Source organism: Anser brachyrhynchus, assembly GCF_964034855.1.
Source record: "Anser brachyrhynchus genome assembly, chromosome: 15".
In the NCBI taxonomy this organism is placed as follows: Eukaryota; Metazoa; Chordata; class Aves; order Anseriformes; family Anatidae; genus Anser; species Anser brachyrhynchus.
In genome coordinates, this window is record NC_137733.1 from 646,569 (window position 1) to 670,720 (window position 24,152).

General features: G+C 39.1%; 2 protein-coding genes across 2 annotated transcripts in view; both read left to right on the forward strand.

Annotated features, from left to right (window-relative positions):
- LITAF (lipopolysaccharide induced TNF factor) overlaps window positions 1–6,357 on the forward strand; it is an 85,365-nt gene extending 79,008 nt beyond the window's left edge. Inside the window, exons 3-5 of the mRNA XM_080556969.1 lie at window positions 2,601–2,783; window positions 3,183–3,342; window positions 3,662–6,357. Coding sequence (XP_080413095.1) covers window positions 2,601–2,783; window positions 3,183–3,342; window positions 3,662–3,770 — 452 coding nt within the window. The 3' untranslated portion in view covers window positions 3,771–6,357. The remainder of the gene's footprint in view (window positions 1–2,600; window positions 2,784–3,182; window positions 3,343–3,661) is intronic.
- Window positions 6,358–6,498: 141 nt separating this feature from the next.
- The window catches only part of LOC308178380 (uncharacterized protein), a 105,922-nt gene continuing 88,268 nt past the window's right edge, over window positions 6,499–24,152 (forward strand). Inside the window, exons 1-6 of the mRNA XM_080556924.1 lie at window positions 6,499–14,741; window positions 17,192–17,242; window positions 18,789–18,949; window positions 20,471–20,541; window positions 22,492–22,657; window positions 23,303–23,440. Of these exons, the coding sequence (XP_080413050.1) occupies window positions 14,687–14,741; window positions 17,192–17,242; window positions 18,789–18,949; window positions 20,471–20,541; window positions 22,492–22,657; window positions 23,303–23,440 (642 nt within the window). The 5' untranslated portion in view covers window positions 6,499–14,686. The remainder of the gene's footprint in view (window positions 14,742–17,191; window positions 17,243–18,788; window positions 18,950–20,470; window positions 20,542–22,491; window positions 22,658–23,302; window positions 23,441–24,152) is intronic.

The following is a 24,152-nucleotide window of genomic DNA, read 5'->3' on the forward strand; positions in this document are numbered from 1 at the left end:
CATTTTAAACAGTAGAAAAAGCCATATTTTAGGAGAAAATGGCATTTCTTTTTTGGGCGGTTTTTTTATAACCAGCTAATAGCAGGACTCCATGTGCTAATTTCCAAGTCCAGAATATTTTGACTTGAGGGTTTTAGTTTGTGACATTTGCGTGAGAAGATCCTCTTTCAAAATATGTGGTGGAGAAGTCCCATGATTTTGTTGGTTTGGTCCCTATATGAGCAGTTCTGTGTTCAAAATAGCTAGATTCTTTCCTGGGATGAATCTTGCTGATGCATTTTGTTGCTTTACTAGTGCTTTTAAGCATATCATTCTTTGGAAACAACAAATTTTGAAGCTCACCTCCATGTATAAAGAGAATGGAATGAGGTAACCTGGAAAGAGATCGTTGTAGATAGATAGTTTTACAACAGTTCTCTCTACTTTGGAATCTAAGTTCTCTGATAAAGTAATCACTCTAGCTTAAAAGTAAAAGGGTTATTCAGGCTGCTCTGTCAGGAAACTATTGAGCAATAACCTATTGCACAACAAGTTTAGGCTGGTTGTCCCCTGATCCCCTGATTGTTGTTCCTCTACTGTCTGCTGTGACTTTGTATTGATTTCTATGTGAAAGAAATTGTGATCTTCCTTTTTCTCAGAAGTTAAGTTCCCCAAAGGCAATTTAACTACTTACAGAACTGCTTACAGATTAGCCAGCTTTTATGTTGAGATTTTTTTTTTATCCCTCTCTTCCCTGCTAGGTCACAAATCCAGCTGTGTCTTCATGGACAACGCAAACTTCTTAAAGGATCCTTCACTTTTATTTTCCTTGTTCATCTATGTAGTGACTCTGCATATCGGCAGCCAATTTACAGTAAACTTACTGGATTGTAAAAACCCACAGTGTAGGGTAGCTTGTGAGGAAAGGATTGTTCACTGATTGAACTTGTGAGTTTAACCAGGTCTAAACTTCAGTCCTTAATGTTCAGCTTTGAGTTAGATTGCATCTGTGATTAACCACATTCCTCTTTGGTTTGTTTTTGGGAATGAGATTTCATTTTTATATAACATAGAAAAAGAACCTGGGGTGGAAATAACTTGGTAGTCATAAGCTTCAGAAAATAAGCTAAGTTTAAGATTAGCTTAGTATGTTTAGGTCCTGTGTTTACTGTGTAGCATAGCAATGCAGTGATGTCCCTAGATGTGGTATGAACAGTAGGGAGAATTGTTGTGCTTATAATGCATGATTTCTCACACCACAAGACATTGCATGTATACCCAGCAAGCTGCTTTTCTTTTTATTTCCTTATTTATTGGAAACATCTGTCATTGATTTTTAGTTGGCTATCAATCCATTTCATTATGTTCAATAAAGTGTTTCTTTTAGCTCATGTTTCAGCTCTTCAGTATAGAAATATTTTTTTTTAATCAAAACTTAGCAGCGGAGTTCATAGCATGGAAGAGAGAAAGCAGCAAGGTTTGACAGTAATGCTGTATTGTTGTGAGTAATTTTTTAACATACATTTTTTGATCATCAGTGCAATTTCTCTTATTCATTTTGTTCATACTGGTGCTATGGTAAGTTATTGTTCCTACCCTACTACAAGAATACAGAATGAGTGTGCCAGACAGGTTTCCCACCCCATATCGTACTGAGTGGAAAGATTGCATGTACACAGAGGGATGAAGTGTGCAACTGAAGAGGATTGAGTGTGGTTCTAATTGATCTGTCTGATGGTCCTTAGGAGGAAGAGAAAACAGGAGATGCTTAATGAGTGTTGATGCCATGAGAGATTGTTTGACAAAGAAATTGGTGGGCAGAGTGTAGGGAGTGTGTAGGCAGTGAGAAAGATAGGAAGTCCGTGCTGGAATCTGTCATTATTTCCACATTGAGAAAAAGCAATGGTTAGCATTCTGTATTCTGTAATAAAATAATACAATAGTAATTGATAGAGAAAAGTTCCATTAACAAATTCATTGAAACCTTGGTAAGCAGCAAAAATGAGAAACTTTAGACTTGAGAATTACAAAAGCTTTGAATTGAGTTGGATGTACTTAGTTTTTTGGGGTTTCTTTTTCCTTCAATATAAATATTTCTTTATTTCAAATCATGGCAAAGATCAATATTCTGTTTTAAATATTTGAGCTTTACCACAAGCCAGGCTTGTACTAGTTAGCAACTATTATGCAGCCCATCATAATTCTTGTTTTTGGAGGAGAGTGGGGACACCTGAAGTATGGTTCTTGCAGAACTGGGAGAAACTGACAGATAGCTTGGAATACTAATAAAGATGCATGATATCCAGCTTGGAATACTAATAAAGATGCATGATATCCCTGTTTTTAGCATTTTTAATTTATAAAGGAATGATTTGTGGTGAGAAAATGTGTAAAAAAAACACACAAAAAACAGTGAAAAGGAAGAGCGAAGAAAGCAACAACAAAATCAAGATTAACTTTTAACACTATCAGAAACACAAAACAGTCAATACATTTTGTGCTGTGAAATGTGCATTTTGATCTAGTTAACTACCTGCTTTGTGTCTAAATAAAGCCTAATTAGTTGCCACTTCTCCTAAATAAAGTCCTTAGTTACGATTTTTATCTCCATTATGTTCTAGATACAATGTCTGCCCCGAGTGGCATCCCTGCCCCATCTGCACCACCTTCTTATGAGGAAACAACAGGAATCAACGTGAACTATCCCCACCCATATCCTGTCCCAGACCCTGGCCAGAAACCAGATGGGAAGGGGATGAACCCTCCTCCGTACACAGGACAGCCTATGCCAGCAAATAACCCCGGTAAGCCTGAAACTTTACTGTACCTCATGTTAAAGAGGTGTCAAGCAGCTGTAATAGCTGCTGTGCAGAAACTTAAAGATTGTGGTTCAAAGGTGTTCCCTACTTACCCAGAAATATTTTTGAAGTGAATAAGGTCAGTCAAGTCTTGTGATACCCCCAGAGCACACTGATGTCAATAATGTAATTCACCTTTCTACAATTTTTAATGCAGACTTACTCTTAGACAATCTGTTTTGCATTACGAAATGCCATGCTGATTTCTTTTTGTCGTTGTGTATTTCATTGCTCTTATCCTCAAGTATTTTGGAATTATACCTGGTTGTAGCTCAGAGGAAGTTGATAAACTTTTCTTTTCTTCCTTGTTTACCCATTGAATAAACAGAATATTTCTTTGCTCAGTTACAGTTCAGACGGTGTATGTGCAGCAACCTGTAGTGGTATTTTATGACCGCCCAGTTCAGATGTGTTGCCCTTCCTGTAACCAGATGATTGTGACACGTCTCTCGTATGAGTCAGGAGCGTTGACTTGGCTGTCATGTGGTGGCCTCTGCCTGCTGGGGTAGGTTGATTCACATTTGCACTTTATTTTTCTCTTCTCACATGACCTTTGATAGCTCTAAGGAGTAACGAATACCTTGTAGGCTCTCAGCTTTGTTGCTTTCTCATTCTGTCTCAAATCTGACCCTCGATGGCTGGAATAGCCCATGTTGAGTGTAAGTCCTACAGGACCTCGAAGCAGGTCTGCAACAACCAGTGATGTGCATTCTTCCTAAAGCTTCATGGCATCAGTTTTATGGATAGCTTATGTAGGAAATATATTTAACGTTCTTGTGTATGTAACAAGTGTTAGAACTGTATGTTTTTTTTTTCCTTTGCAGGTGCATAGCTGGCTGCTGCTTAATTCCCTTTTGCATTGATGCCCTAAAAGATGTGGATCACTTCTGTCCAAACTGCAATGCTCATGTTGGTTCTTACAAGCGTTTATAGGCAGTGTTTAAACATTGATAATTGATTGATTTGAAGTTGGCTAGCAGCTCTGTAAGCCCCTTCCAAAGCTTCATGGAGGCTTCGTGATTGTTTCTGTGCATCCTGTCACTGGAAACCAATCAAAAATAATGTTTATTGCTAGATTGTTTGAATAAGAATTTGCTAAGAATAAAGGATTCTGACTTAGGTCTGTAGAAAGTACGTATAATCTTTATGGGCCACCCAGTCCAGCACCAGTCCAGCACCTAAGTGTTGTCCCACTCTGCTTTATGCAAAACAGATTGGTGATGTCGGTCCAGTTAATCTCATGTCATATTGCACACTGGTGTGTTTGCTTAGAGCCTCTGCACAGACCAAGAGGAGAATGTCTGGAGAACCATATAGTCTCATGCTTGGTGTTGATGCTTTTGCAACAGCACTGTTTACAAACTGGCAGGGAGTTGCTTGCCTCCGACAGACGTGCCCCTCTGACAAAAGAAGTGATTTTGGTCCCCAATGTTATCATTTGGGCACCTTTTTATAAGCACTAAAAATCACTTTAAAACTTTCTCTGTGAAAGACAACCAAACCTAAAGGCTTCTTCCTTCTGGAAGCTGCATTACCAAATGGCGGTAAACAATAACTCAGGTTATTGTGCATCAGCAGTGATTCAATCTAGTGCCTGAATTTCCTTGCCAGTTTTGAGTCCAGAAGTATCTCTACTTTGCAGTGAAGATGCTTATACAGGAATTTTGAATAGATATTTTTTTTCAGATTTTTTTTTTCTTTTTTTTACTGCTGATTTATGTCTGTGCTGTCTGTGAAATGTTCTCTTCTCCCCACCTCATTGGAAATGCCAATAGAGCCTCAGTTGTAGTGTTGGAAGGCTTCCTTATACATTTACATGAGTTCACTGATGGATCATAAACAAACCTCAGTCTTATGTTAAAGCTGGAATTCCACCTGCAAAACACAAATAAATACAGGACCCGTGTTTTTAATTGTTGATCTGTTTGTTAGCTGTGGTTTCTTCATTGAGAAGGTAGCATGTTTTTAAGGAGTTTTCTCTGATGATTATTTAGACTTGTACTCTGATTTTTCCAAATGAAAGATAAGTTCTGTTCTCAGAAACCTAAGCTGGCTATGCTAAGTTTAGGTGGTGATCACAGAAAATTAACAAGTGACACTCTGAAGGTTGAACTATTTTAAACAGCAGACTAGGTCCAAGTGACATCTAAATACATTTGAGTGATACCTGTCTAGAGAAGGCAGACAAATGTTTAAACAAGGCTGTGATGCTAACACTGTATTAATCTCTGTAAAAAGCTAAAATGAATACTGCATTTATTGTTCTTGCCAGATGTGCCTTCTATAAATATTTGGTGTAAGTTAACTTTTCAAAAATCTTTGAACGCTTCACATTTGAAATCTGAGTTTTGTGGATTACAAGTACAATGTCTAGGCCTCGTAAATTAGTCTTTATAAATTGCTGCTGTTTGTGGGTCAGTTTGTAAGTGATTTAAGAGCTTCCTTGTGCATTTGGAAAAGGCTTCGGATTGTATGTCTCTGTATTTACATTGGTAGCTACTAACTAGCAAGAGAATAATGGAAAGAAAAGGTGGTTGCTTTGTAGCTTTCTGCTTTGGGTCTGCAGTAACAGCTCATGTTTTCTATCTGCTGTACCACCACGGTAATGCCTTTGATGTTCTTTAAGGACCTGGGTGACGCTCCATTGAATTTTCTGTTCTGATGACACAGTCACTGGTCCTCATTTATGCAAGTCACAGGCATTACTGTAAAGCAGCCTTTTTTTACCTGGATTTCACAAAAAATGTATTTTTTGTCAGTTTATCATCAGAGTAAGAGAAGAAGAAGCAATGAAGCATACATTCCCTTAACTCCCTGTTTCTCTACGAAGTGCTGGTTGGAAAATCTAAGGTGGTAGCACCATGATGCAGAAGAACATTGACCACCTCCTTTTCCCCCACCCCCCAATAATTATAAATTATGTGGGTTTTCTTTTGGTTTTATGAGCATAGTCAATTGCATGTGTTAAATTGCTGTTATAGACTAAGAATAAGACAGGTAATGTTGGCAGCTACTCCATGTAATTAAGCATTCTGCAAAACGTTTTGCTGCCCCCTCTGTGCTTAAATTTCCTTAAATACAAAGCCTGTACATGTTCTCTTGTGTATGGATTTATCTACAGAATGTGCCAAAGTGACTTGCTTTGTAACGCTTATTTTAGACAGAGTAATGCAGGATATAACTTGCTGTGTGTGGAAAGTGCTTTGTTTGATTTTGTTAAGTTACTGTTTGTTTTTAAAGCTGGTTGTATTTAAAATAAAAACTTTCTTTTGTATCTAGTGATTATAATTGGAAAATTATAGCATTTGGAATGTTTCCAAATGTGAATGTTAAAATAGTGTCAAGAAATGTAACTATAGGATGCAATTTTTCAGTGTCTCTCTTGGGCCAAATCTCTGAGAAATGGCTTTCTGTGGCATGCAGATAAACTGCTTACACACAGCCACATTTGAAAATGTTAGAATATCCCAGTGCCTACTGAAGTAGGTGTTTTCTCTTTTAATAATAAATCTTCCTGAAATACTTTGGTCTTGTGGCCCCCTCTTGCTCTCTGGGACCTATCTGTGCTTCACCATGTGCTGCCTGCTCTCTTTTCATCTGGATCCCTTGTGTTGGGATGGGACTGCATGGCCTCTCTAGCTGAGATGTGGTGAGCAGAGAGGGCGAGCAGGGTGCATGCATGGTAGTTGCTCTTGGTGATCTTGAAGATGTTTTCCAACCTCTAAGACTCTAGGTCCTGGCCAACGGTATGCCTTCTGCCTGGGTGAGTGCTTGAAGTGGTGTGTGCAGAGGGTGAATAGGCAACCTGGAGAAAGAGGGGCGCACAGGAAGGTTCTGGTCCTTGGGACTTCTTTGGAAGAGGTCCCAGCTGTGGCTCCCAAAGGACATGCATAATAATTTTTAGTCTTGATAAACTGTTGATGACAGCGAAAAGAATGGTGCAAATGATATAAAAATTACTGACCTGTTTATGCCTCAGAGTTTTCTAATGATTGTCAGAGTGATAGTTTTTTGTTGTTGTTGTTTTTTTTTTAAGTTGAAATTCTTTTGCGCAAAACTTTCACTTGCAATACAACTAACTAATCCCATATACATGTAACATACCAGTGACCTGAAGGGAGAAAATAAGTACTAAATATCCTTACATTCAGTGGGAAGCAATCCTATTAATTATGCAAGGCTATCCTTTTTTTTTTTTTTCCTTTTGTATGTCTGAAGCAATGCACTCTTTTTTTTATGTATATATATTTATTTTCTGAGATGCAGAAGATACAGAAAGGTGAAGTTGATAACTTGCATGTCTGTTCTAATGCATTTTTTATGAGCAAATTAACCAAAATATAGGTTAATGAGTAATTTGAGTCGTGAACAAACAGTTTTCCTCTGCTGATAGATCCAGAAGTGGCATGCTGACTTGATGTGCTCGTCCCATTTCCACAAATGCGTAAGGAAAGAGTGGGGGCCACCTGAAACCCTCCAACCTCACTCAACAAGTTCAGAGGAAGCCTTCCCCAACCACCACCTTCCTTAGCTTTCAAGGATGACATTGCTCTCTGTTCCGCTCAGACAGCATTATTTCCATTAAACTTCTGTCTTTAATCAACCAATCTTGCACAGTGCTCAAACTTAGTTATTTCTAGTGATGCATGAGCCAGAAAGAAACATCTCACCATGCAAATGACATTTAAAAAAAAAAGGGGGGGGAAAAAGAACCAGTTAAGTAATCACTAGCTGACAGCCTTACAAGAGGGTGTTACTAAGCAAAAGCAGTGGTTTCAAAAAGCTGCTATTTATTGCAGTGTTTTGGAAAGCATTTCTGACCATCTAACCAGAAGATTTTTTTGATGAAGCTAGTTGATTTGTGTGCTAAAAAACTGTCAATTATTCTTCACAACTGAGCAACACAAGGTGAGTAATAGAACACATGCTATCATCCTGGGAATAAACAACTTCAGAAGTGAAAGTACCTTGACAGAGGTGTCAACTATCAAAGTGTATAGTTCTGGTATTTTATAACAAATTCACCTTTGTGTCCCTACTTTTCTTTATAAAATTCTGCAATGGGATGCAAATTGATTAGCTTCAGTATGACTTTTAATGTGTTTTTTTTTTTTCTTTTGTGAAGTGTACCCTCCTATATGATGTGCCAAGTGTTGCGGAATTTATTTCTATACCTAGTTCACAAGTGATTTGTTTTCTCAAGCTAAGTCGCCAAACCATCCATGGTGAAACCTGCTGTTTCAGAGGAAATGCTTCTTATACCATTGTAAATCTTTTTTTGTGTGTGTTTTTTCTCCTTATGAATCTTTTTTTTTGGTTTAAGAATCTGAAAATCTACTGTCTGTTTGAACAGGTGGCTGTGTGGTTTGGAGATACTAAAAATACTCATGCACAAGTCCAGAATAAAAGTAGAGTGAGTAGAAAGCTTTTTCAAAGTCCTTTTGTGGTTGGTTGGTTTGATTTGTGCAACTCCTTCGTATTCACGTTTCAAAAAGAAAAAAAAAAGCTTTAATGAGCTCCAGATGGTTATTGTATTAGCAGGGTGTGTGACAGACAATGTTTTGGGATTTAAAAGCATAATATAAGCCATGAGTCTGAACATGACAAGAGGGATTTCACAAAAGCATTGGAAAAAATAACAGATAAAAACTGAAGTAGTTTCTCTCTCTTGTTTTTCCAGACAATATCGCAACACAAAGACTGAAGCGTTATCTGTAAATCTTGGGTAATTTCCTCTATGATGGAATAACATCAGTAGGAAGGGTGAATTCCCCTGCTGTGCAGCAGACACCCTCCCTGCTTCAGGCACAGCCCCTGGAGCAGTTGGAGCTGCATGCTCCACCACCACTGGGAAGCGTTTTCTCCTGTCACACTTGGGAGGGAGAAAGGTAAAACTCCACCATGCTGGGTCTGCGATCCAGGCGGTCGTAGCTTGTTACCTTTTTCTTCTGGAGAAGGAGCAGAGGGAACATTGCTGAGGGGGTAACTTGGTGGCTGGTGGACATTGCTCAATTATACAAAAGTGACATTAGGCCTGTACTTCGTAAGATACTTCTTTACATAATGGTGCTCAAGTATTCTGCACTCTGAGATAAAAATATATAGAAAAACTACTTTGAGTTCATTTTTGCATAGGAAAAAAAAAGGTGAAAAACCTCAACACTTGATGCTCACCAGGCCCCAAGCAGGTGGGCAAGATCATGCTCTATTTTTGCAAAGCCAAATTTTCCCTTTTGGGGGCCCTCCTGGCACTTGGCTCTGACTCTGCTGCCCAGGGGGAGGAAGGGGCACTCCCTGGGGAGCAGCGGGGCCTCAGGGTGCTGTAGGACCTGGGCCCGGCCAGGCGCAGCCTCCTGCCCTCCCGGCACCGCGGGGTTTGGGCCCCACAGTACAAGAAGGACATCAAGGCCCTGGAATGTATCCAGAGAAGGGCTACAAAGCTGGTGAAGGGCCTGGAACACAAGTCCTTTGAGGAGCGGCTGAGGGAACTGGGGGTGTTTGGTCTGGAGAAGAGGAGGCTCAGGGGAGACCTCATTGCTCTCTGCAACTACCTGAAAGGGAGGTGTGGGGAGCTGGGGGTCAGCCTCTTCTCACAGGTAACTAGTGATAGGACTAGAGGGAATGGCCTCAAGTTGTGCCAGGGGAGGTTTAGGTTGAAAATAAGGAGAAATTTCTTCTCAGAAAGAGCAGTCAGCCATTGGAATGGGTTGCCCAGGGAAGTGTTGGCATCACCGTCCTTGGGGGTGTTCAAGGAAAGGTTGGACGTGGTGCTTAGGGACGTGGTTTAGTGGGTGACGTTGGTAGTAGGGGGATGGTTGGACCAGATGATCTTGGAGGTCTTTTCCAACCTTAATGATTCTAGGAGTCTGTGTTGGTTGTGGGGGATGAGAAGGGGGCACAGCGACCACTGCCGCCATGTTGCAGTTGGCCCATTAATTGCATACTTTGGTTAGTGCTCTAAAAATTTACCTGTATGAAAACACTCCTTGGTTTTGAGGCCGCCTTCCCCCCGGGAAATTATTTATTCTGAATAAATAATTGGTGGCAAACCCAACCGTTACCATCTGAGGACACTATCCACTGCCCTCTGCCTTTTGCAGCTGTTCTGGCTGCAGCAGGCCTCAGTTCACAACTTCTTGATAAGAACCAGAAGTGGTAAAATCTATTAAGACGTCAAAAGGTTGTAAAAACACGCAGGTGGGACCTGGAGCACAGGCTGTGGGCAGCCTAGGTAGGCTGCCTCAGCACCCTGCCCTGAGGGAGCTGTGGCCGCCATGGCGGAAGGCAGTGTCTGCAGCCGCTCGCCTCAGGTGGGCTTTGTAGGTTGGGGGCCAGGCCTAAGGGTGATTTCCTCCTGCTTCTGGCCATTAGGGGCTAATGTGAACGTTATAATGGTAATATTAATTTTAAAAGCCTCACAGGGCCTTTGCAAAACAGACTTTGCCGATTTGTTAAACCTCAGATTTTGTTCGCAATGCTAGCATAGAGTTTTCAGGAATTCATGGACATCTTTACTCTGTTGTGTGCTACAAGGTGTTTTTGATTAAATTTGTTTCGCAAACTTGAGTTCATTAAATGGATGAACAATTTTCATAGACTTACTGCCAGGTAAGTCTCCTGAGTGTCAATAAACTAGTGTTTGCAGCATTCACGTCTAATTTTCCTCAGTATTTTCAAAGTATGAGTAAGTTTTCTGGGACAGAACCATATTGGAAATTCCTCTGGGAGATTTTTTTGTCTGTTTTTCTTTGGGGTGTTGTTTGTTTGTTCATTTATTTTAAAGAAAAATCTCTGTTATGGGGGAGGTAGAAAAAATGCTTAAATACATTGAACTTGTTTTTCAGTCTTGGAGTGCATCTTCTGCTTAACAGCCCACTTGAATTAATGAAGTTCGTCAAGTACACAGGGCACTGAAGATATAATGTGTTTTATTGTAATGATTTGACTTCAGCATGCATTTAAGAGTCTATTGTAAGCCAGACATTTAATTCCTAACTTTGAAGTTTTAACATGAAAGGCAGAAGCTCTGAGAAACACTGACAAAATACTGTTTGAAATGTTTTTGATTAAAAAAAAAAAAAGCCCTGGAGTTTTGTTTGTGAATTTCTTTGCTCTTAAAAAAATAAAAATTGATTGGTAGGTTTATGAAATTGTCAAGCCCAGGTCTATAAATCCTTGTGTGTGCTCATATATCTACAAGACATTTTTCTTTCTTTTTATTGATACAGTTTCTTCCCTAAGAAATTGAAAGCCCAAAGCTAGAAGTTTACATTAAAATGCAGGTTTGCTTATTTTGGAAAGTGTGATTTACAGCTGCACCTGAAAAAGCAGAGCAAGACAATTTGAAAATTATAGAGAATTAAAACCAGGTAACATTGATCCTGTTTTCAGAAAAATAGTCACCTCTAAGCCAAAGCCCAAATCCGCAAGCCTCTCCGCTGCTGAGCTGTGCTGACCATGATGCACTCCGGCAGTCTGCGTACAATGTGCAGTGTGATCCCGAGTCTGAATTGTGAGTCTCTTAAGTCTGAATTGTAGAATATTGAAATGTAACCCAGTCTGTAATTAATGCTTTTATATAAAAAAGTCACCATATCTGTTATTTTGCATGGATCTTCTATGTCCATATTCAGTCTGTAGCTCTCATTGTTACTACTGAATGTCAGTCCTCAGTGTGGTATCAGAAGGGGAGAGACTCAGCTATGTTCTGGTCTTGCTGATGCCTGAAATTGGACCTGTCTGGTTCTCAGACACTCAGATCAGTGGCGACTTCTGATGGAAACTTTGGAATAGCTGGTGCTCTTTTCTTAAAAACATTTGAGTTTCTCTAAATTCTGCTCAAATATTAATGTCCAGTGTTCACAAATTAAAACTTTTTCTCCACTGTTGAGACTGGAGGAGAAAAAAAAAAAAACTGGATCTTTTGAGAAAGTTTGCTTGTTAATCCTTAAAGAGAACCCTTCTGCTATGACACACCAGCTATCATAAATGATTAATTTTTCTATAAAGGTGTCATTACTCTAAAAATAGCAGTTGAAATGCTAACATCCATAGCTAAGTATTTGTTTTAAAGCTTTGAAATGTGGCTTCTTTTAGGAAAGACTATTGCATCTTTTCAGAAAGATCATCAGGACAGTCCAATTTGTTTAGTGTGATGCATATGTAACCTTTGAGGAAGACGCATATTTCTTGTCTCTTGCAGGTGATAGGACATATATGCAATGTTGTTGATTTGTTGTGCATTCTGAAGCATCTCAAAATCTGTGTGCAGATTCCCAAACTATGGTGCAGTGTTGTAAACAACATGTCTGACACTGCCATCTGTTTAGTCCCTGCTGTGTTTCAGTGACCTCAGGCACAGGCTGTCTCTCAGCATAGTTCGTACAACCTTTCCTGGTCTCCCTCTTTCATCCAGCTGTTTTCTTGTAGGAAAGGAGCAGCCTGTGACCTGCATGAATTATTCTGTATGAAAATTTAAAAATATAACTTAAAGAGAAAATTAGATTTGTAAAAACAAACAAACAACAAAAAAAAACGCGCACACACAATGAAACAAACAAAAAAACAGAAACAAACAAACAAACCACAATGCTGTAAGGAAAGTCTAGTTTTTTAGAGAGAAAAAATGTTTCTGAAAGAGCTTCTGATGTTTGAGTAGGGAATGAAATGACTAATAAAATGGCCATATTCCAAGATAGCATTTAGATTTGAGCACATGCCTGATTCTTTGTGGTGTGCTTATGCGTAAAATTAAGCACTTATTTATATACTCTGACTCCGGACATGGATGTCATGCATGAGGTTAATATACACTAACTGGAAAACTTACTGTAAAGCACCTAATTCATTTGAAAATGAGTTTATATTGGCACCTCAAATGGATCACAGTGTTGTCCTAAATATGAAGGAAAGGCTACACAAGGGGATCTCAGTGCACAAGTGCTGCTTGTAAGTTGTTGATGTTGGGCTATGTGGTTCTTAACAGAGCTATGATAAAGTACAAATTTCCCCTAATTCCAGCTTTGATTACCCCACTGACTTCAGTATAAACTTTGTTCTTTTAAGTTGTTCTGCAATAGATATATTTAATAAGTTACAAAAAATCTTACTATACAAACAGTTAAAAGTCAGATTCCAGTGGAGAACAGGCAATAGTAGTGATTCAAGAACATAATCATCACAACATAGGAATTTTACTCTGAATCATTATGTTTTTATATTCTTGACCAAATATTATCTTGCCTGCTTTTCTGTCCATAATTGCTGATTGTAGATCAAGAGCTGAATGACTGCAAGTTACCTTACTGAGCGGGTACTGTGTCCAAATGAGCTGAAATCTTAAAAGGAAAAATCAGAACAAATACAAAATGGAGTACCTCAGCAGAGGACAAGCAAACAGCAAACCACACAAGTTGCAAGATTTCTACAATGAACTCTCTGAAGCAGTTTCAAAATTAGAATTTAATGTTCTGAAAAAATATAGTTGGAGATGGTAGGAGGTTTTCTCAGTTATTCCTTTGGGTTGATCACAGGAAATCCCTGCTGATGTGTGAAGTCTCTAAGATTGTTGGACCCAGTTTCAGGCCTGAGCTGTCCCTGAGCTCGACATTTAGGGGATCTGGGGTTTTTGTACAGCAGTACGTCTTTAATCGTGAAGTATTTTATTAACCCTTTATACTTGACCTGCTGTCTCTCATTTACTTTAGTCATTGATCTATGCAAAGCACATATGAGAAGCTGCTTTCCTTTTAATTAAAATTTGTAAGCATTTTAAACTGGGCAAAAGTTAACCAATGGAGAAAGTAAGCTCAGGCAAGAGGACGTGATAGCACAAGCTTAGTGGGGGAGTGTGGTAGCAGGGACTGGGATTATCTGTGGTTTCTGCTTGTGAATCTTGTTTGAAGTGAACGATAGCTCATGGTAAACCACAGGGACTCACAGCAGGTTAGTATGTGGCAGAAAATAAATATTGGCATGTTCAGAGCAGCTTCCTTCAGAAGGTCTTGGCGTGCTTGTGTAACTGAGTTCTGTTAATGCCATCTCTGTCTGAGATGGCACAGGTGATCATCGATCCTGTTACATGTCAAGAGTGAACAGCAGGTTTCCAGGGAAGGTGTGTGACAAGCACCCAGGTCTGGAGGAACGAATAAGTAGAACAGGAGACAGACAGTGAAGCTCCCTCAAGCAGGAGTGGAAAGGAAAGTTTTTTATCAGTGGTTTGGTGAGCTGTGGACTACTAATATCTGATGTGTTGTAAAAACCTGAGTGCTGTCAGAAGGACTGTAGTTTAGTCTTTTTGTGTGTTCTTTATGCACAATTTCAGCCATCTTAGATTTGGGACTTTGGTTGAAGGGATGAACTGCCTCCCATGAAGCAAGTTTTCATCCTGTGTGCTTTTGATTAATCATTGAGAATGATTGCTGGGGTGTTTTTTTGTTTGTTTTGTTTTGTTTTGTTTTCCCCCTAACCTTACTGTGTTGGATTGTTCTTAGCATTTGCTATTTTGTCATGTCATGTACTTCATTTCTTTTCTTTGCAGTTTTGTGTAATTTCTAATAGGTTAATTTCTTTCTCTCTGCCCCTTTTTATAGCAAAAGGGATGAAATGCTGTTAGGATTGGATGAGATGTTTGTGTGCTTCTCTCCCCCTTACTACACACATGTACCCTCCCCTCCACAGGCTGCCCTGCCAGAGCCCCTCCTCTGTCTGGAAGAAGGGAACTGAAAGAAATAGCGAGCTCCTGCTTTGTGAAGGAGGCTTTCTTTCACTGCCTTGCTCAGAAGTGCCTTTGAGAGGAGAACTGATGTGATTTTGTTAACTTCTGGGCTGAGGAGGGAATTTCACTGGTCATGGGGCTGCATGCCATCATTTTACTCTATGCTGTTGCAGCAGGAGCTTCTGGGAGTAAGTAGAATAAACTTTTTCCTCTGCTAAGACTGATATCTGTCAATGAAATATTTCTGCGAAGGAATGATCTCACTATCAAAACCTCAGAGATGCTGTAAATTATGTTACAGCTTGCAATTCTGCAGTAATTTTTGTAGCAGCTTTGTCTCGATTCTCAGTGTAGCGTAGCAGTTAGCTTTACTGAGCGCTCTGGGTGGTACATGGGCAGGTGGGAGGGCACCCTGCCTATAATGCAGTTAAGTAGCGCATCTTCCTTCAGGATTACAAGGGAAAGCAACGGAAACAGTGAGATTGTGCCAATTTTCTCACCTGAAAATAACAGGCAAAAATTCTGTGCTAGCCTCTTGTTCTAAACCTGTGCTCACTTTGTAATTTGGCAGATGAAAGATTTTCTTAAAAGTGTGAATAAATCATGAGATGTCAATTATGTGGTCCTTGGTTATCATTTGTGACTCTTGTCAACTGAAAAGGGATAAGTACATGAAGTAAACTATGAAAGAAAATTTACAACTTAAAAAACAAAGCAAAGAGCAGAAGCTCTAAGTTTAGGCACCTTAACAAAATTATCCAAGTGCCTGACTATCTGAGGTGCCCAGCCAACCACAGCATCTCTCTGTGATAAGCATATTTAACAATTCTTTCTACAGCATTCAGGTATCCACATGGGAGCTGAGAGAGCTCTTAAATCTGGTCCTGGGGAGGCATGCTGAACATTTTAAAAATCTGATGCTGCATAAGAGATGAATTTTCCAAGTTTGTCTTACTATATTTACTTCAAGTTTCTTGAATGTGATACTGATTTCTTCATTAAAAGCCAATAACTTGAAACAAACTTTTTCTACAGTTTAAAAGAAAAGAAGGGGGGGGGGGGAAGGGAGTGCCCCTTTTTTTTGCCTGAACCACAAGATTCTTAGGGATGTCTTAGAGGCAGTTGCAGTGATGCACAGGAAATAGAGACCCTAAAACTCTGACTGGTCTTAACTTTCCATGTGCAAACAGAAATTCTCCTCCAGTCTGTCATGTGCTTTTTATGTTGTCTAGCAGTGCTTGAAATTCCCCCACTCATGTCAATGTGAACCTGAAGCAATTCCCTGTGTGGTGTAGGTGTGTTCTGGTTCCCCTCAAATTCGCTGCCATCCCAGACCAAGTCTGAAGGAAAGTCATGCTGGAGAGCAGGCTCTCCGGTGCTGAAGGATGCTAGCCTTGAGTTGTGATGTTTAAGTGTTTGTTCCTTAGTGGACTGGTGCTGAAAAAATCTTTCTTCAGCAGTAAAGGTTGCTCTTGTTCCTGTTTTAAATGGTACTTATGAATTCTTGATTGTCTGTGCGCAATAAAGATTTTAGTTAAGTAGACATTTTCCTAAGTTAAAGGCCTGTGGCTGTGCAGAAGTTTGGCGTACAGGAAATGTATTTCTTTCTTGGATTAAGAACCCCTAGTTAATGCAGGCATAATTCCATTTTGTACAAGGCATAGTAGTGCTTAGTCTAAATGTTCCTGGGAATACACGAGAGAAGGGAAAAAGAGCCATAATTTCCTTTTTGTTCTTTATTTGGTTATCCATGGTATTGTTGCATTTCCATACCTACCTCAATAAATACACTAAGGTATGTCATCCTTTTATCTGTGTGCTCGTGTGGTTTAGACATGTGGAAAAGGGTGAAAGCAAAGTCTAATCCTTGCATACTTAGTAGCAAAACTGTCCTTTTTTTTTTTGGGGGGGGGGGGGGGTAGGCTTTGGTTTCTGTTTGGAACAACTCATTGAATGGTTGAGGCCTGGTAGCAACAAAAGGACAGAGCATAGAGCCATGCTGATGTTTTGTGTGGTCACAGACTTTGACTCTGAAAGTAAATGATGTTTTTCTTCTCAGTGGTTGTTTCTAAGATTTTCTTCTGGAAAACTGAACTTTTATAAAAGACAGAATATGCTAGTTATTGTTTCTTTTCTTTGATCTTTTCACTAAAAATAAAACGAAAGAGAATAGACACATATCTATACAAAAAACATAAGATTGAACACCAGTATACATTACCTGAAACAACCACTGCTCTTATCTCTCCTCCCCTTTTCCCCTCAAGTGAGTTCCAAAGGGTTCAGCTCACAACGCCACGGAGGGTTCCCTTGTCTGGAACAGGAGACCCCTGGCTCTTGGTGCTGAAATCGAATGTACACTTCACTTTCACACAGATGGTGGTGGTGGTACAGAATGGGTAAGAATCCTTTGTAAGACATACAAAGGTGGATCTCAGCACCAAATTGTTGGATATGATCCTTCTGAGTTGCTCTAACATTACAACTCTCGGGGTAAGGATGTGTGCTTGCCCTAGGGTGTTCATAGGTTGCTTCTTAATATTTCATGTTGGGTTTGTGGTAATTGAAGAGCAGCAGGTCTGTCCTGAGCTGCATACAAATTTTCAATGCTTTTCAGTAATCTTACCTGTCATTACAGGAACCTCAGAAAATTTAAGTTCTGGAGCTTCCTGTTTTGCTGATTGTGTTGGTGAGTATCAGAAGACTGTATTCAGGCCTTGTATGTGATAAGGAAAGAGGGATTTGAAAACTTCCTTCTCTTCAGCAGGGATGTTGATTTATTAGAAGAATGATATTTATGTCCAAGTGATATGCATTCACAGAAGTATCTGAGAAGTCCTACTGAACTTTACCATGCACAGACTGCCTCGAGTTCACATTCTGTGAACTGAGAAAACTCATAAACATTAGGGCTAAACAGACTACTAAGCCAGTGCAGGACAAAACACAGCCATGTATGAATGTCTTTTTTCCAGCACCCAGTGTTAGCTGCTTTCATACTGAAATGGGCATGAAGAAAGACTTCTCCTTCAGTGACCATGCACAAAACTTCTATTCTTTAAGGGATGGACAGACAGGAAGACAGGATATTGAGCTGACCTGGAAAGGTTTGGTTGGATGGCCTGAAGTATAGTTTATAACTTTTGCATCTGATTTACATTGCCAGCAGGTGCTTGAATGTGCAGATTTTTTTTTTTTTTATTTATTTTTTTTAGTGTGGCAGGAGGGAAGGCATGTGGATGTTCTGCTCGCAAGATCTCACCCTGGCCTCTTAGCTTCCTACCCACACAGTGCAGCTTAGAGACCCTTGGTTTGTTCAGCATTATTTCATCCTTGTGTGGCTTTGTCATTGAAAGTGCTTGAGTGTATCAGTGCCACTGTGAGGCAAAGAAAAGGAAGTTCTGTTTTATGGGAGTCACAGTGGTCATTTTTCCCGCGTCTTGTCTTCTTCACCTGAGGGAAGAATGTGTATTTTCTATGAATCTTTCCTCTTCTGCACTTCAGTGGTCCTGGATAAGGCCATACCATGCTATCTTCTAGGGATATCATATTTGTTAAAATCTCGCACACCACAGCCACCAAAACGTTTGGCACTGAAGGTATTATGACTCCAATCCTCTCCTCCTATGAGGGTAAATTATCACCTGGTCTAGAAGAGAATCTCCTTCAATTAGAGGAATACAGACACTATGCAATATGCATCAGGGTGTCTGACATTATGTTCTCTAGAGGACAGTGCTGCTAATGGACATTGCAAGGTCATGACAGTGTCTTCATATACAAACATGAACAATCCCTGTCTTCCCATGCTTTCTTTTCCTCAGCCTGGATCTTCTAGGGTAGGTTTTCAGAACCAAACTTCTTTAGTTTGCAAAGGTCCAGCTTTGCTGCTCTCTGAAAGGTGTCAAGAGAGCATCGTGCCACAACTGCATTGCATTCACTTTCTGCTCTTGGAATTAGCTTCCTGCCTTGATGGGAATTGTGAGGCTGTGAGCATACGAGAGAGGGAAATTCTCTCCACCTATATAGCTCCATATAGGAGCTATCACTTGCATGCAGGGTGCTTTCAGAAACCCAGTTCTTTCAGTTGTAAGTCCAAGTGGGAAAGGAACATTTTGAAAATTTAGCCCCTTACTTATCTGATTTTAGTGGTGAAAAGATTAAAAACAATTTTTTTTAAAAAAGGAGGAAAAAAACCTGTAACAGACAAAAGATTGTTGTTGTTTGTTTCCTAGGACACAGTGCATCATACTTCCCCCAAAGAGCTAGATACAGCTACAGGTATTCAGCAGTCACCAACACGTTCCTGCAGGGGAGTATTTATAAAAGCAGTGGCATCTCTTTGGAGAGCACAGTGATCATTGAAGTATTGGGGAACTGCCAGATGGTTTTGAAAGTGAGTATTGTCATAGTCTGAGTGATTGGGATGAGCTAACATGGAATTGTATCTTTCTGTGGGATTACTGCTACATTTAATACATTTTTTTTTCTTATCATTAAAAGCCAGTTAGGTCCTGGATCTCATAATTAGAGTTGCAGATTTCCCTGGATGCGACACAGCTTCAAATTAAATAGCTTAGAAGGCAGATTAAACAAAACATTTTCTTTCCTAAGTGGCCTGTTTTGTTTTCATAAATTTCATTGTTTTGTTACATGAAGTGCAGAACTAGATATGAAATGCAGAACTAGATATGAAGCTAATCCCTTTGAAAGGAATTTGTTTTATTTTTAATTACTTTCATATCTGTAGCTGTAATTTAGAAATAGCAAACTTTTTAAAGAGAACTTGAGAAACTTGTATGATATGCTGGATTGGTGCCTTTCCTAGCACAGTGTAAAATTCAGTTTTGTAACACTCCATTGATCTCAGTAGGAGATCTCTGTCTCAGTGACAGAGCAACAGACCATTTTCAGATTACAGACCTCTTCCTTGGGTGAGCCCTGTGGTAGGCAAGCTGAAGAATTACAGTTCCTAACAGGAGGAGCATGGAAAATTAACTTTCATCTGCCTTGGTTTTCTTTGGGTTAACAAAGGAGCTAATTCATGGGTTCTGTGGGGGAGTTGACATATGTGTGCAATATAAAAAAATATAGATGAAGCCAACAAAGAATAGGATAGTTATCTCTGTCCTAACATGGCCATGTGGATAAAATTAACTGGTCGGTGGTCCCCTGGTTTTGCATAAAAAAATGAGTATTTGGTTACTGTCTTCAGGTTGAATCATTGAGTTCTGCCTTGTTATATCAGTGTCTGGACTCCGCTACTTCTAGCTTTTTGTCTTAGCTGAGGCCTTGTAAGACATGCAAAAGAATCTGTAGTTAAATGCTTGTCTTTATAAAAATAAATTAGAAAATATTAGGGAAAAAAATCACTAGTGGTCGTAATCTGTGCTGTATTTAAAAGGGGGACAGAGGAACACCATTCTTGTTGCATCATTTGAGAGCAGTTCTTCCTTAGTACTACCAGCCAAATTGGAAATCACTTAGGCATGCGTTTTCTTCTCTGAATTCAGTAAAATTAAACTATGAAATGGCTAATGAATACTGAGCATTTTACTGGGTTTAGTTGCAAGAATCAACCAACATAAGTAGTCATTTTGCTTCTCCACAGGAGTAGAAAGGACTTATATTTATCCAGGCTCCTACTTTACCTTAGAGTAGGTGATTGCTTCTGGCTTGAAAATAAAAGGGTATAATTGTGCTGTACAGAATGCATTTAATAATCAGTGCAACTTCTTTGTAGAAGAAATTTCTGGAAACTGTCTCAGATACGTACCCTGAAGATGTGGTTATTGCAGTTGTCTTGTTTGCAGCCCTGAGGCTTTTTTTCATAGTCTTCTACTTATGTCCTTATGTAACAAAGTCCACATGTTCCTAATGACATTGATATTAATTGCTCTATAATCTTTACTCCTAGGTGCAAGATGTACAGATCAAGAAAAGTCTTGCATCCAGAGAAGAGTCTCTGAAGGAAATGGACAGTCTAAGGTGGAAAAACTTCAAATTTGGCTTAGTTTTTTTTTTTTTTGTTTGTTTGTTTGTTTTTGTTTTGATGTTGTATGGTTTAGCAGCAGATAAATCTGAAGACCATCAGGAAAATGAGGGTCATATGATCCAAAAAGATTTTTTGAACTTATTTTTCATCCTTTGTATGTAAAAAATATTTGAGGAGTAGACAGTTTAAGTGATTCTGGGTACAAACTATCAAGCCTCTTGCTGCCTAGCAGCATGTATGGATCACTCATTAGTTTTCTGAGTTGCAGTTGTTACTTGCAGACACTCTTGAGTTTTGAACTCCATTTTAGAAGTTCTGGGTTTGGAGGGGACTGTATTTCTTGTGATGTAAAACTTTTTTTTTTCCTCCAGGTTATTTAAATTCCATTTATTCTTCTAATGTCATCTTCTTCCACTTATGGTTATACTAGCTTACTTTTAATATACTGTCAGTGTGTACCTCTCTGGCAGGCAAAGGTAAAGACACTTGTGAAGAATCCTATATAAAAAGAAGCCCCTTCTAAATGTGGAGGTCTGATATTTTTCCAGAGAGCTGATACTTCTTGTATTATCCAAAAAAAAAAAAGGCATTTCTGTTGTCTGGTCTAAGCTGAGCCTCATAATCTTCTCTTTGTGCCACTGCTTGGATTCTCAGCCTTTAAACAACACTGACAAGTGAGATAATTGACTCAATTCAGAGTGTCAAAAAGAGCAAGTTTGGAGTAAATGTATTGCTTTTTATGTTCATCAGGAAGAGCTCTGTGTTCCAAAATAAGAGTAGTGGTATTGGAATTCCAATCATTTATACAGGCACACATTCTTCTATAAAGATATTTGTAGGACTTAGAGATAAGAGCAGTTGTCTTATTCTTTGCAGAGAAGAGAAAAAAGAGGTAGCAAAGAAAGCATTCAGTGAAGTCTGGCTATTGAAAATAATTATTCAGACCAGTGAACCTTATTAGCATTTCCCTCAGCCTATTGTGAATAACAGTGGTATAGCTTGTCCTCTGAACATGCATATAATTTCCACAGATAGTAACAAAAGCAACCTCATTTGCCTAGGAGTACAGAAACCCTTATCCCATGCACAGTCTCTTCTTCTGGAAAGACTTTTTCAATGCACTAACACCTGGATAATGTTTTCCTCTTGCACTGTCTTTATGAGTTGGCTTGAAATGAATGGTTAGTTCCAATGTTAATGTGCAGAAGAACTGTGTATCTCCCTGTTTGGGAGCTGACCTTTGGAATACTGCAGAATTCTTCCTTTAGATGGCTTATTTTTCCCTATTGAGAGGGAAAATAGATTTTTAGAGTAAAATCAATGTTCAAACACAGTCACTTCCAAAAGTGGAAAATTCTGTACTCTCAGCCTGGGATAGCAAAGTTACTGAGTCAGACAACAAGGACTGGGGCATAACACTGGGATAGAGCCCAAGTATGTACACCTAGCAAAGAAGTTAGATAAAAACAAGGGGTTGACTGGAAAGCACTTAATCATGGTTTTGTGCGTATCACAGCAGAAGACAAATGTTTAAGAGTACATACAGCTGCATCACAAATGAGACATGCTCACCAATGCTGCAGGCACCCTGAATCATAAAATAAAATTGCTGTTTTACGTTAAACAATAATTGTTGCCATTAAGTATAATTGCTTGTAAGTAATTCCCCAGGAAATTGCTTTACTAAATGTTACAGTTATGTTGAAGATGATACGATTATCTTGATAGTTTTTTTATTATTATTTTTTTGATTGTTTGTTTTGAAAAGGGGCTTTTAGTGTCAAAGCTAACTCATGAAAAGTAGAGGTTTGTTATAAAGAATGGAGATACAGAGTAAGATGGATCCATTGTGGGGGAACAACTCTGTTCAGAAAATCTGAATCTAATGTCATAAACTGACTGGCAACCACTGTTTTGAAGCAAGAAGCATTGTTTAATTGCAGGGAAGTACTAGAACAGCATCCTCTTCACTTTTCTTTCCATGATGGGAAAGTTCTGAAGCTCTGTCCTGTAAGGAGTGAACAGACTTGGGCACTGAACATAAAGCGAGGCATTCTCAGTGTCCTGCAGGTGTCACAGCCATCCACTGCTCGTGCTGTTGTTGAAGAGGTGAGACTGTTGGTAGAGTCATGCTCTAGCCTGACTGTTAGCCTTTGTGCCTATTAAGTCTATCTCCTTGTTAAACAACTACAAATTGTTACAGCTTGATGACAGGCTGGCAGCCTATGGTGCTTGTCTGATTTCTTTTAGGAGTTAGTGTTATGAAATTATCTGTAATTTGCATTCTTGTTGGGGTTTGGAAGCCAACACGTTGTTGCCTGAGCATGGTGTGCACTTGTTCTCATGCTATTGCTACATAGCATTGTTTAAATAAATGTTCCTTTATAAGGCGCGGGTCATATACAATTCGATTTCTTTGAGTAGAGTAGAAATGCTCTTCTTAGTTAATGCTTCTCTGCAAATACAGAAAATCTGGAATGAAAAAGCATATGTCTGTAAATGATCTGATTAAAAATAACACACTGAAGTTAAACAAACCAACAAACCCTGGCTTTTATAAAACTTGTCCAAGATCTTTAAAATGATTGGGCTTTCTGTGGCTTTTGTATCAAAGCAAGTGTCCTGCAAGGTATAATTTATGTCTCTCCTATCTCATTACAACAAAGCAATGACTTTAAATCATTGTAATAGGCCGTAATACTTCCTAGTATTGTCGTATGCATGTGTGATTTCACACTTTACATATGTTACCAGATGGATGTGCTGGGAATATGCCCAACCAGGTATCAGCGAAAGGGTCCTGTTCTTGTCAAAACAAGGGACTTAAACCTCTGCTCTCATCGATATTCTGGTTTTACTTCTGTGCAGTCTGTTGCTCTTCCTCGTATGTCGGTAAGTGTTGGGAAATGACATTGGTTCTTTCACAGGTCCTTTTAATTTCTTTGAAGAGTCTAAGGACCAGGTTTGCAATTTCTGTCAGGTACTTCTACTGGCAGGAACATTTTTTAATAATGTAAATGAAAACATTTTGAGTAGTTGTTTATGCTCAATTACATTTGTGCGTGTCTGCCCAAATTTGAATCCTTAGCAAAGAAATGATTACTGTTGTTATTGTCCTTTTAAAGCCTATTAACATAATCTGGTTTTAATGCAGATTTGCATTGTAGTTGTTGAGTATTATAGAATAAATGCAAGAGGTTACTATGGTGCCTGTATTAACCTCTGTCATTAAAATGTTATAGTGGAAACTGACAGAAGACCATGAAAGAGGGGAATAGAAAGAAGGAAAAGAAAGCTTTTCTAAAAGCAAAACTTACAACTTTGCACTGTTCATGGCAAATACTGTTAATGTTTGTATTTTGTATCACTTTAATTAGGTGAAAAATAATTGTTCCATGTATTGTACTAGCTAGTCATCATTTACCAGCCTTTTCTTTTTCTCAACTTACTTGACCAGAAGGATCTGCTTAACAGTAATGCTTTGCAAACTGAAATGAATTGAGACCATTTGACACTGAAAGTTAGTAGCAGTTGCATTTCAGTGAAGGAAAGTGTAGACTGAAAAAAGAACACATTAACCTACACAGGCTGGGGGCAATCAGAG